The sequence below is a fragment of the Nerophis lumbriciformis genome, linkage group LG08 (genome assembly GCF_033978685.3).
Source record: "Nerophis lumbriciformis linkage group LG08, RoL_Nlum_v2.1, whole genome shotgun sequence".
Classification (NCBI taxonomy): domain Eukaryota; kingdom Metazoa; phylum Chordata; class Actinopteri; order Syngnathiformes; family Syngnathidae; genus Nerophis; species Nerophis lumbriciformis.
Window position 1 is genome coordinate 40,923,195 of NC_084555.2, and position 13,659 is coordinate 40,936,853.

At 41.4% G+C, this 13,659-nt stretch overlaps 1 protein-coding gene across 3 annotated transcripts in view; it reads right to left on the reverse strand.

Annotated features, from left to right (window-relative positions):
* The window catches only part of LOC133611803 (zinc finger protein DPF3-like), an 81,885-nt gene extending 68,455 nt beyond the window's left edge, over positions 1–13,430 (reverse strand). For all 3 annotated transcript variants that reach the window (XM_061968940.2, XM_061968938.2, XM_061968939.2), the window contains exon 1: positions 13,315–13,430. In XM_061968940.2, coding sequence (XP_061824924.1) covers positions 13,315–13,346 — 32 coding nt within the window. In that variant the 5' untranslated portion in view covers positions 13,347–13,430. The remainder of the gene's footprint in view (positions 1–13,314) is intronic.
* Positions 13,431–13,659: the final 229 nt, after the last annotated feature.

Sequence of the window (13,659 nt, forward strand, 5' to 3'; positions counted from 1 at the left end):
CTCACGCAGTTGCTTTTAGCTGCTGGCATTACACGACAGGCTCTTCTCACTCTTTTCTGTGTCTCCCTCTCACAGACAGCAAGCGCACCTTCTTACACATGTCACATACTGTCACGTCATACGTCACATACGTATACGCCCTCTCCCAGCAGAGAGGTAGCAGCATGGCTAACGTTAGCTGTGATGCTAGCGCAGCCTATACTTGCCAACCTTGAGACCTCCGATTTCAGGAGGTGGGGTGTGGGGGGCGTGGTTGGGGTGGGGCGGGGGGCGTGGTTGAGGGCGTGGCTAAGAGGGGAGGAGTATATTTACAGCTAGAATTCACCAAGTCAAGTATTTCATATATATATATATATAAGAAATACTTGACTTTCAGTGAATTCTAGCTATATATATATATTTATTTTATTATATATATATATAAATGATAAATGGGTTGTACTTGTATAGCGCTTTTCTACCTTCAAGGTACTCAAAGCGCTTTGACACTACTTCCACATTTACCCATTCACACACACATTCACACACTGATGGAGGGAGCTGCCATGCAAGGCGCTAACCAGCACCCATCAGGAGCAAGGGTGAAGTGTCTTGCTCAGGACACAACGGACGTGACAAGGTTGGTACTAGGTGGGGATTGAACCAGGGACCCTCGGGTCGCGCACGGCCACTCTTCCACTGCGCCACGCCGTATATATATATATATATATATATATATATATATATATATATATATATATATATATATATATATAAATATAATAATATACATATATATAAAAAATAAATACTTGAATTTCAGTGTTCATTTATTTACACATATACACACACATAACACTCATCTACTCATTGTTGAGTTAAGGATTGAATTGTCCATCCTTGTTCTATTCTCTGTCACTATTTTTCTAACCATGCTGAACACCCTTTCGCAGGTACCCAGAAAGGTTTCGAGTACCACCAAAAAAACTGAATCTCTGAAGACAGTGTAAAAATATGTGTTAAAAGAGTACAATATACTGTTTGTATAATAAGAATGTTATTGTTTACAAATGAGGGTTAAGAGTTCAGTACTAAAAAAAAAGAAAAAAGAATGTGGCTTAAGTACAGTTTTTTAATTGAGCTGCTGCATTTTTTGGTTGGGTTGTTTATTTATTTTGAGTAACTTCTACATTTCTAAAAGTGGAGGAATGTATAAATAGAGTAATCTATGTTTGTCTATTGCCATCTCCTGGTGAATGTTGGCTATAGCGTACTGGGGTTACTTTTTGGTTGGCCAACGATTTACGTGGTGTTGCGCACCTCACGTCAAGTGTGTGAGTCTGTTCTGAAGTCTACAGTAAAGAGACATACTTCATCACCTCGCCTGGTTATGGCCTCCAACTCAATATATTACAACAACATTGCTGTTTACGGCAGACGAACTGCTTTACGGTAGAATAAAACATGACTGCTGTTGTTGTGTTGTTACCGCGCTGGGAGGACGTTAATGAAACTGCCTAACAATAAACCCACATAAGAAACCAAGAACTCGCCCTCCATCATTCTACAGTTATAATGTGATTGGGCAGGCACGCTGTTTATATTGTGGGAAAGCGGACGTGAATACAGGCTGTTGACACGTCACTCAGGTCCGCATGGAGCTGGAGGGGGCGTGGCCTCCAGCTCCGCCTGAATTTCGGGAGATTTTCGGGAGAAAATTTGTCCCGGGAGGTTTTCGGGAGAGGCGCTGAATTTCGGGAGTCTCCCGGAAAATCCGGGAGGGTTTGCAAGTATGGCGCAGCTGTGTGACCAACGTTCCCTCTAAGGTGCGCGCCTGTGCAATTGCGCACTGCTCAAGCGTCCTCTGCGCATAGCAATTATATGCCACGCACAAAATCAAATAAAAAAATAAGCGCATAACAATTTTCGACACACGGACACGACAGAGAAAACAGTTTTCGTCATCATTGTTCAAATATTGTAACGTCTGTCGAGACGCTTATCTCCATTCGGTGCCACACGCCCACACCATCAAAATGCCGAGGCAAAAATTTCCACATCAACACCGTATGAAAAAATTAGTGATTTTTTTAGTTGGTATTTCCTTTTCTGCATGAAAGTTTAAAAGTAGCATAATATATTAATGCAGTATGAAGAAGAATGTTTTAATGTAGACATGCAAGCCTTGAAAGAAAATTTTGAAAATCAAGACTACATTTCCTGCAAATGGGTGCATTTCTACCCTATATTTTAACTTTAGATTTATTCTCATATCAAACTCTTTTGGCTGTCTTTTTGACACTTACATCCGGCGCCCCCCTCCACACCCCGGATTGTAAATAATGTAAATAATTCAATGTGATTATCTTGTGTGATGACTGTATTATGATGATAGTATATATCTGATAGTATATATCTGTATCATGAATCAATTTAAGTGGACCCCGACTTAAACAAGTTGAAAAACTTATTCGGGTGTTACCATTTAGTGGTCAATTGTACGGAATATGTACTTCACTGTGCAACCTACTAATAAAAGTCTCAATCAATCAATCAAAACACATAGAATCATCATACTGCTGTGATTATATGCATCAAAGTGTCCATTCAAGGCTAAGGCAAAATATCGAGATGTATATCGTCTATCGCAATATGGCCTTAAAATATCGCAATATTAAAAAAAGGCCATATCGCCCAGCCCTAGTTCAATGATGCCATTTCTGTTTGTCATGTATAATTGTGTCTATTTTGTGTTTATCCTTGAATAAACAGGTCAGTTTCTGGTTACCAACCATTGTGTATTATTCAAACTCCCCTAATTCAGCTGGCTAGTTGTCATCAAGAGTACTAAAACCCTTTTCAACATGATTCTGACAACTAAGTAGGCTAAATAACTTTAAACTTTAATACATGCTCGGATAGGCCAGTATCGGTCAGTATCGGTATCGGTCAGTATCGGTATCGGATCGGAAGTGCAAAAACAATATCGGTATCGGATCGGAAGTGCAAAAACCTGGATCGGGACATCCCTAATATACATGTTATATGACCTCTTTAAGCTTGGTTGGTAGAGTGGCCGTGCCAGCAACTTGAGGGTTCCAGGTTCGATCCCCGCTTCCGCTATCCTAGTCACTGCCGTTGTGTCCTTGGGCAAGACACTTTACCCACCTGCTCCCAGTGCCACCCACACTGGTTTAAATGTAACTTAGATATTGGGTTTCACTATGTAAAAGCGCTTTGAGTCACTAGAGAAAAAGCGCTATATAAATATAATTCACTTCACTTATTTAATGCGCCTTATAATCCGGTGCGCCTTTTGTATGAAAATATACCTGAATAAGCCCGCTCATCGGCGGTGCGCCTTATAATTGGGTGTGTCCTATGGTCCGAAAAATACGGTGCATTTATATATATTTTTTTCAGTATCGCCTTAGTTGCTGGGTTAGAACCATACTACCTATGTGTCCCCCTTACTTTTAGTTCCTAGATAGAAAGGCAAACATTCAATATGGCTACTGTTCAGTTACTTTTCGCAGCAACAATGTGGGCGTATTTTGAAAGGTACCGGTAGTAGCAAAGCCACATATTGTAGTGAGGGCACAAAGTGTTCTCAACAGCAGATTGAGGATTGGTGGATAGGATGAAACCACACATATGTGGGGACACTTCCGGTGAAAGTTGTTGTTTAGGGAAGTCTGACAATAAACTCATCAGTTCAGAACTACTTCTCTCTCACCTCATTATCTTGACTCCTACATCGGTGACCTTGACATTTATTAAACATGTTTAACGTTGGTGGTCTCGTTATGCCTGACGGCTCGGCTTCATTACAACAGCCAGGAGCGGCTTTTGCCGTGTTTTCTTCTACAGTGAAACTCCCAAAGTTCTGACAGCACGATCTCGAGCCTTAGTTCCAGCATGTGGAAGCCCAGTTTCAGCTTTGAGGGAGTACGACAGATGAGACATGGTATTACCATGTTGTCTCTGCTCTGGACGCTTAGACAAGGCGGTGAGTTATGGGCGATTTGAGGGATTTTCCGGCGGCAGACAAGTACGGTGCGTTTAAGACTTTATTTCTGCGGCTGCACAAGCTGCCCGACGCTGAACAAGCTGACCGCCTCCTGTCTCTCAACGGCCTGGGGGACAGAGCTGGTGGAGAATATGCTCCCATTACACGGTTTCGGTGATGCATCGTTCCTGTTCATGCAGCTGTTTCTCCGTCAGCTACCGCCTCTGGTACGCACGGCACTGACCAACTTGCTGACTACCGGGGTTTGACTGAGGAAGCCGACAGGATTCTTCTGGCTGCTCGCCAGTAGTGTTCAAGCCATGCTGCCCGCACAGGCCTGGAATGCCCCGAAGGAACTTGATGCTGGTGCCGTGGCTGCGGTGTCGGTTCGTCGCCGCAGGGAGGCTGAATTTTGCCTTTTCCACTGACGTTTTGGGACCAAGGCAAAGCGCTGCGTGCCGCGCTGCGTGCCGCCCTGCGCTTTCCCGGGCCTGGGAAACGCCACAGTCAGTGCTCATTGACAGCAGTGAGCAAGGACGGAGTGGCTAAGCTGCTTTTTGTCACCGATGGTTTGTAGGACTGCCGCTGGCTGGTGGACTCATGCGCCCAATGGAGTATCCTGCCTGCATTGCCCGAGGACAGCCACAGGCCCCCGCTGAGTGCCACTAATGGGACCAGCATCCGCACCAGGCCAGTGACTGCTTTTTTATTTTTCTAACTGTACGTTCACTATTCTGGGAGCAGAGTTTTTTTTGTGTGCAGATAGACTGTTGGTGGACATCTCAAATGGCCATTTTATTGACTCTGTCTCTTTCTCCACTTGCCTGTGCACACAGAGGGGACCGGACCCCGTGCCCTAGCCAACATGCTCGCTGTGGGGGATGTTCATCAACGGCTTTTCGCATGGTTTCTGGAACTGACTGTGCCGACGTTTTCGGCAGCAGTCGCAAAGCACGGGGTGAGGCACTGTTTTCACTCGGGCACGGTGGCTTGACTCTGCTTAACTGGCTCTGGCATTGCAGGAGTTTGCCACTTTGTAGAGACTGGGGATTGTACAGTGTTCCAACAGTCCTTGGGCTTCGCCTCTACATATTCAACCTGGGGAGCGGGGGGCTGTGGCGGCTTTGTGGTATTTTTGCAGACTTAATAATGTCACCAGGCCGGACCGTTAGCCCAACCCACCCATTCAGGACTTTTCTACACGCCTGGCTGGAGCTGGATGACATACCTAAGACTGCCATAATAACTCTTTTTGAATATTTAAGTTTTTGAGGATGCAATTTGGCCTTTGGGGGTCAGCACAGACTTTTCAGCGGCTAATGGGGCGGTATGGCTCGGTTGGTAGAGCGGCCGTGCCAGCAACTTGAGGGTTGCAGGTTCGATCCCCGCTTCCGCCATCCTAGTCACTGCCGTTGTGTCCTTGGGCAAGACACTTTACCCACCTGCTCCCAGTGCCACCCACACTGGTTTAAATGTAACTTAGATATTGGGTTTCACTATGTAAAGCGCTTTGAGTCACTAGAGAAAAGCGCTATATAAATATAATTCACTTCACTTCACTTCACTAATGGACTCTGTTTTATGAGATTTACCAGTCGTGTTTGTTTATTAAGCTTGCCCATCAGGACCCGGACGGCGTGACTTTGCCTGCACTCCCACCTTGTCGGGGCCGGCCTCCTGTAGCTATCCTGGACCCCGTTCCCTATTTTGACATACGATCTGAATTGCCCACTGTTCCGGCCAAGGCTCGCTGCCTTCAAGGTCGGCCCCCAAATTGTCTGTACCCATGGAGACTGTGCGAGTTAGCCACAATAGGCTTCCTTTTAGACAATCTACATTAGAACAACCTGCATTTGTGGTTTTTGTGGTTTCTTTTTCTCTCTCTATGAAGTTTGGTTGTTATTTTTAGTGCCAAAACTGGTGTTTTGGGGGGGTTGTGTAGCGGGGCACTAAGTGTTCTCAATACCAGATTTAGGATTAGTGGATAGGCCAGATTGGACCACATAATGGGGGAGACACTTCCGGGTGAAAGTTGTTTAGGGAAGTTTGATAATATACTCACTGGCTCAGAACTACTGCTCTCTCAGCTCTTTATCTCTACTCCTACATTATTTTTAAAAAAAAATTAAAAAAAAGTGGATCCATACACTCTTCTTATAAAAATATGTAAAGTGTGGGAACATTTCCTCTTATTCTTGTTAAAAACATGAATACCTTGCTCATTTTGCAAAGCTGATTTTGTTTTTATGAGACTACATCTGTGATAAGGGAGCATTTAAAGCGGGGGAATGTCAAACATCTGGAGGATGCAATCACAACTCCATAAGATTGTTAGTGTGCTACCTTGCTAGCTATCTAAAAAGTGTAAGACTAAGTTTTGTGAAAAATAACTTTAACTACAATTTTAGTCAAAGTCCGCCAACTAAAACTTTGTCTCAATGAATTCAAGTACTTTTTTAAAGCAGCATTAATTTGCAGTACAATGAACAAAGGGGCAGCACGGTGGAAGAGGGGTTAGTGCGTCTGCCTCACAATACGAAGGTCCTGAGTAGTCTTGGGTTCAATCCCGGGCTCGGGATCTTTCTGTGTGGAGTTTGCATGTTCTCCCCGTGACTGCGTGGGTTCCCTCCGGGTACTCCGGCTTCCTCCCACCTCCAAAGACATGCACCTGGGGATAGGTTGATTGGCAACACTAAATTGGCCCTAGTGTGTGAATGTGAGTGTGAATGTTGTCTGTCTATCTGTGTTGGCCCTGCGATGAGGTGGCGACTTGTCCAGGGTGTACCCCGCCTTCCGCCCGATTGTAGCTGAGATAGGCTCCAGCGCCCCCCGCGACCCCTAAGGGAATAAGCGGTAGAAAATGGATGGATGGATGGATGAACAAAGGTACAATAACCACCGTCAAACACACAAACACACAAAACATTAGGCACCAATGCACCGGTATTATAAGATAAAACAATCTATTAGATAGCTAAAATGTAAAGAATTAAACAATGATACAATTCTATACATTGAGTCAATAATATTGATAAAAATGCTAGGACATTGTGTTAATCAATAATCAATATTATACCAGTGCACAGCTTTTAAAACACATCATCACAAAGTGGTTATTTTTTTAGCAAGTTAGATAGTTTTGGTATTTTACCATTTGTTGTTATTGTTGCTATATATTTTTTTAATAATAATTTGGGTTTTTTAACACTTTTTCTTGCTTTTAAAATAGACACAAGTTTAATATTGATTGATTAATATTTCTATTTTGTAACAGCCGAACGAGTAGCATAGTTACAGTAAAAATAATTATTTATGAATTAATTAGTCATCCTTGTTGTTGGTATGCACAAGCCTAAAATGTCTAAAGTTGATATATTTTATTTGTTAGGCATATTTAATTTAAATGTTAAAGTGTTGCAGTACCAACCAATATTTAAAACAAAAGCTTAGCAATTCAAATAAATACAATACTGAGAATTAAATACTATCAGTGATGCATAACAAGCACAAAACATGCAAAATAGTGGGTTTAATAGTGCTAGTAAACAGTGTTTAATAATTTGGGGGTTTTTTTTTGTTTTGTTTGTGGGTTTTTTAACAACTAGGTCATAAGATTTCAGTGTGTTTATAAGTACTTTTTGAGCACATTCAACAATACCGCTATAATAATTTTGGCCAAAATAACAGTGATGTGAAATTTTCATATCGTTACATCCCTGAGTGTACGTGTGGCAACACAGCAGTGAGTAACAAGCCTGAATGCCAAATAAATTCCTTGAGCCGACAAGCAATTCAACAATGTCATTCAACAATTAGTAATTGTGAAGAATATATACGATTTGGGGCTTCACGGTGGCAGAGGGGTTAGTGCATCTGCCTCACAATACGAAGGTCCTGAGTAGTCTTGGGTTCAATCCCGGGCTCGGGATCTTTCTGTGTGGAGTTTGCATGTCCTCCCCGTGACTGTGTGGGTTCCCTCCGGGTACTCCGGCTTCCTCCCACCTCCAAAGACATGCACCTGGGGATAAGTTGATTGGCAACACTAAATTGGCCCTAGTGTGTGGATGTGAGTGTGAATGTTGTCTGTCTATCTGTGTTGGCCCTGCGATGAGGTGGCGACTTGTCCAGGGTGTACCCCGCCTTCCGCCCGATTGTAGCTGAGATAGGCTCCAGCGCCCCCCGCGGCCCCAAAGGGAATAAGCGGTAGAAAATGGATGGATGGATGGATATACGATTTGGAAAACATATGTTCTACAAGTCGCCACCTCATCACAGGGCCAACACAGATAGACAGACAACAGTGTACCCCGCTTTCCACCCGAATGCAGCTGAGATAAGCTCCAGCACCCCCCGCGACCCCGAAAGGGACAAGCGGTAGAAATGCATGGATGTTCTATCAAACCACTACATAAGCTTGAGGGTGAAGTTCTTGTTATATTTTTTGGTCTGAAAAATATAACTGTGAGCAAATTACAAAAAAAACTATTAATTAATAACTTACTATTGGGGATGTAATGGTAAACGGTATAATGATAAATTGCGATAAAATTCCAGACGGTTAGTAATACCGTTTAAATGTTATTTACCGAAAAAACTTAATTTATTAATGCATTTTAGGCAACACTGCTTACTTCCTGAAAGGTGACGCATTTTGGCTTAAAAACTAACGATAAAGGTGAAGTTATAACACTAAAACACTCTCAGGAAGAGGTGCTTTAAGACATGGATAGCTAGCGGCTAAAATCCAGCAGTGTTTTAGCGACTTCTAAATCAATAATCCTTGCCTCAATGGCGACAAATAAAGTACGTTTCTTACAAGTATCGTCCCTGCAGGACGAGGAATAGCTAAACATGCTTTACTACACACCGTAGGTAACCGGCGTCAAAATGTAAACAAACGCCATTGGTGTATCTACACATACCATCCACTGTAATGATACCAAGTACAGGAGCAATACTACTATGATTATGTCGATATTTTTTGGCATCACAACATCTTCTTTTGTTTTGTTTTTAATTTATATTATGTTTATAAACTCAGGAAATATGTCCCTGGACACATACGGACTTTGAACATGACCAATGTATGATCCTGTAACGACTTGGTATCGGACTGATACATAAATTTGTGGTATTATCCAAAACTAATGTAAAGTATCAAACAACAGAAGAATAAGTGATTATTACATTTTAACAGAAGTGTAGATAGAACATGTTAAAAGAGAAAGTAAGCAGATATTAACAGTAAAAGAATGAGTAGATTAATAATTAATTTTCTACCACTTGTCCTTAATAATTTTGACAAAATAATAGAATGGAAAATGACAATATGTTACTGCATACGTCCGCAGACTAAATTAGGAGCCTTTGTTTGTTTACTTACTATTAAAAGACAAGTTGTCTCGTATGATCCGTATTTTATTTAAGGACAAACTTGCAATAAGAAACATAAGTTTAATGTGCCCTAAGATTTTTTATTATAATAAAGCCAATAATGCATTTTTATGTGGTCCCCTTTATTTAGAAAAGTACCGTAAAGTACCGAAAAGTATCGAAATAATTTTAGTACTGGTACCGGTACCAAAATATTGGTATCAGGACAACACTACTTTAAATATATAGATAACATTTATCGAGATAATTTTTATTAGATATTACAGATTACATGATTCCGTCACCTTCACACCCCAACACTGTTTTACCAAACATAATGAATAATCATGATTAATAATTGTGATTTCAATATTGATAAAAATAATCTTAATTATTATTTTGCCCATAATTGTGCAGTCCTATATTTTAGACTACACACAATTTTTATCTGTACGGACAAAAAGTGCAGTTATGTCTTATGCCCATAAGGTGCCATCTTGCAAAATGTTTACAATTATTATTATCCATCCTTCAATTTTCTACCGCTTGTTATTTATTTATAGTATTATTTTGTTTCTGTCATATTACTTTGTTTATAATGCTTGTGTTGCTTTCATATGCACATTTAACGTGGCGCAGTGAAAGAGTGGCCGTGCGCGACCCGAGGGTCCCTGGTTCAATCCCCACCTAGTACCAACCTCGTCATGTCCGTTGTGTCCTGAGCAAGACACTTCACCCTTGCTCCTGATGGGTGCTGGTTAGCGCCTTGCATGGCAGCTCCCTCCATCAGTGTGTGAATGTGTGTGTGAATGGGTAAATGTGGAAGTAGTGTCAAAGCGCTTTGAGTACCTGAAGGTAGAAAAGCGCTATACAAGTACAACCCATTTATCATTTATTTATTTACTTGGAGGTACATACCGTATATACATTTTGAATGTGTTTTTTTGTTTTTTTAAACTTGCTTAAAAGATTTCAGTAAAAGTAGTTTTTGAAAATTTTGAGCACATTTATAATTACCACGATTATCATGATAAGAAGTTTTCATACCGTGACATCCCTACTTACTATATTAAATAAAAGTTTCTTAGCACTAGTTTTCTTTTCTTAAGATATGACATATCTTAAAACATATGCTGAAATAGCTTTCCTGTGTTATGATTTTTTATTTTATTTTAGAAAAGAAAATCATTCAAATTTAAAACTTTGGGGTTCTAATAATGCAACACAGGATGTTACTTCTCCAACAACAACATTGTTTTTAGGGCATAAGATTTTTTTTTAATTTTTTTAAATATGCCTTTATATCCGCAGAATGCGTGTTTTTCTTTCACTGTGGACCTATTATGCTTTGTAACATAAGACACATACCGTATTTTCGGGACCATAGGGCGCACCGGATTATAAAGCGCACTGCCAATGAGCCAATGGTCTTTTTTCATACAAAAGGTGCACCGTATTATAAGGTGCATTAAAGGGGTCATGTGATTTTTTTTCCAAATTTAAAACATTTCCTTGTGGTCTACATAACATGTAATGGTGGTTCCTTGGTCAAAATGTTGCATAAATTATGTTTTACAGACCATCTTCAAGTCGCTTTCTGACAGTCGCTTCATAATGCGCCGTTTTGTGGGCGGTCTTATTTAAGGGACTCACCTTCGACAGCGTCTTCTCCCTGTCATCTATGTTGTACCGGTGTAGCGTGCAAGGACGGGGGTTGACTAACTGATTTAATGACATTCAGACTTTACTTAAATCAACAACGAAACAGCATCTCCTCATCCATGGCTCACTCATGCAACAACGTGTGTACCGTGAAAAACCGTCCGACCGGAACTCTCTAATAACTAAAGTTCCGTAGGTGAATTATGTAAACCCACTACACTGGTAGATTTTAGCGCTTCCATAGCAAGATATAAGTTAGAACTTTACACTACTTTATATTACAAGTGGCAACAGCGGCGGATGAATGCCCCATAACAAGAAGATAGAGAAAAAGAAGACGCTTATCAACTACGGCATCGTCACGGACTACAGTGGCGGACTTACGCACATTTTCAGGACTTATGTAGAGCTCAAAAACACATCAGCAGGTGTCAGAGGGTAAGAAAAGTTGGTTTTGCATAATATTGTGAAACAAAACGCCAGATAATATGTCTGCTAATGGGTGCCATTTTGCGGTCTTTATACAGACACCATAGTAATACTTGTATCTCTGACTACGGTAGCCATAATGGGCCGACAATCCATCAAACGATGCGGCTTCAAAGTCATACTAAAACATTTTGACAGATTTTTGAGTGCCGTGTGTAATGTTCTTTATTTTCAATAGAACATTTAAAGTTGTGGTTTTGTTTACTGGCATCATATTGCAGTCTATACGTATCTCCTATGTGTAACTACCATCTACTTGTCACACTTATCATTACAAATAAAATTGCTTCGAGGTCGGTTAGCACAACCAGCATTATTTCGTACATTAGGCACACTGGGTTATAAGGCGCACTGTTGATTTTTGAGAAAATGAAAGGATATTAAGTACGCCTTACAGTCCGAAAAATACGGTTATCGATTGTGTGCTTTGAAACTAGCACAATTTGTTGTTAAGAAGCAGTTAATTTGAAGTATTACCGAATTGCTTTATCGGCTGCCAACAAAACAGAGCTGATTGCACAGCTAGCAACGACTGCTCAGGCCACTAAACAGATTGAGGGGAGATTTTCCACTTGACGGGAATACAGGTGGGGGTTGTCACGCAAAAAATACAACACAGAACAAAACTACATGCTGCAGGCATGCATTATAGGACACATTTTATAAGAGTTGGCACGTGTCAACTGGCAAACAAGAGACACATCCAATATGTTGTGTGATGAGCATGCATTCAACTCCAATCAATCCAGCTAACCTAACATGAGTGGAAAACCACTGGGCAATTCTGCAGCAGTAACAATAACCATCGGACAAGGTGTGGTGAGGTCCACTGTGCTCCAGGCTATGGAAGATGGGAAGGAGCAAACAAGGGATACCTCCTTGGAAGAAGCAGATGGTTCTCCTGCTTGTGCTCAACACTTCCTCTCTGTTAGAGCATCTCTCCTGACAGATGGGCCCTGGATCCTGGACCAAGCTAATCTCTAGCACTCCTCCACTTAAAGGCACAGTGGACTGCCTACTTTGATAGCAGGACAATGATGATGGACTGTTTTGCTGTGCAAAGCATCACCTAGTTTTACAAGTCAACAGCCAAAGGAAACTGCCTTGGGGTTGCATGTGAGACAATACAAAGGACAAAGGAGAAATTGAGAAAATTAGGTGGAGCGTTGCTTTTTGAGGGGATAACAATGGATACATATCATGAGTTTATTTTGCTCACGTCGGTTCAGTGCCATTGCTGTCACTTTAGTGCATTTGGCCTGCAAGCATGCAAACACAAAATGCCTCCTCCTCTTCCTCCTCCTCCCTCGCCTCGCCGGCTCCTGACCACGTCTGCGCTCGGAGGAGCCAAAGTTGACATGTCGACAAATTGAAAACTAGAAAGCACTTTCGGAATGTCTCTGAATATTCCACTGCGTTGCCTGACAAACCTCCGACATAAAATCTCCTCTTAATAATTCCAAGGCACAACTGTCGACAGTTTTTTTTTCTACAAATAAAATGTATAGCCAAGCGAGGCGGACATTCTCCGGCGCTTGGGGGCAAAGCCAAGCCGGAGAGAAGCTATGCTAGTGTCAGTCAGGCGAAGAAGGTGTTTAAGCGCTAAACGTTAAAACCTTGTGTAGATAACACAACTAAGCAGACTACTTTGCCATGCAAGAAGTACACCAACATTAAATTAGACAGCTATAACGACCGAACGCACTCAACCAGGTTTCGAATGTGCGACAGACTCGTGGTACCGTGCAAGTTGGCAAATAACTAATTAATAACAAATAGCCAAAAACGTCTGAATTACTTACGCTTTTAGTGGATTCTGAATGACAGCCGCCATTTTGCCACAATGTAATGCAATATCGGCGTCTTGCAGTTCTGAGGGAAACCTATGGAAACTGACCAATCAGAGCGCAGGATGAATTTGTTGACCAATAGACGCGCGTATATGCAGATGGGGCGTGGCATTATGGGCTAAACTGTCAAAATAATTTTAAAGGGTTTTCCTTCACTTATATATTTGTACACAACTAACTGAGCAACACAAAGAGCATTATTTTCGATGATTAAAACTATGTTTTTATCATTTCAAGCACACGCTGTGGCAGAAAGTCTCAATACGGAAGCTGTGTTTAATTATTTAGCCAAATAAT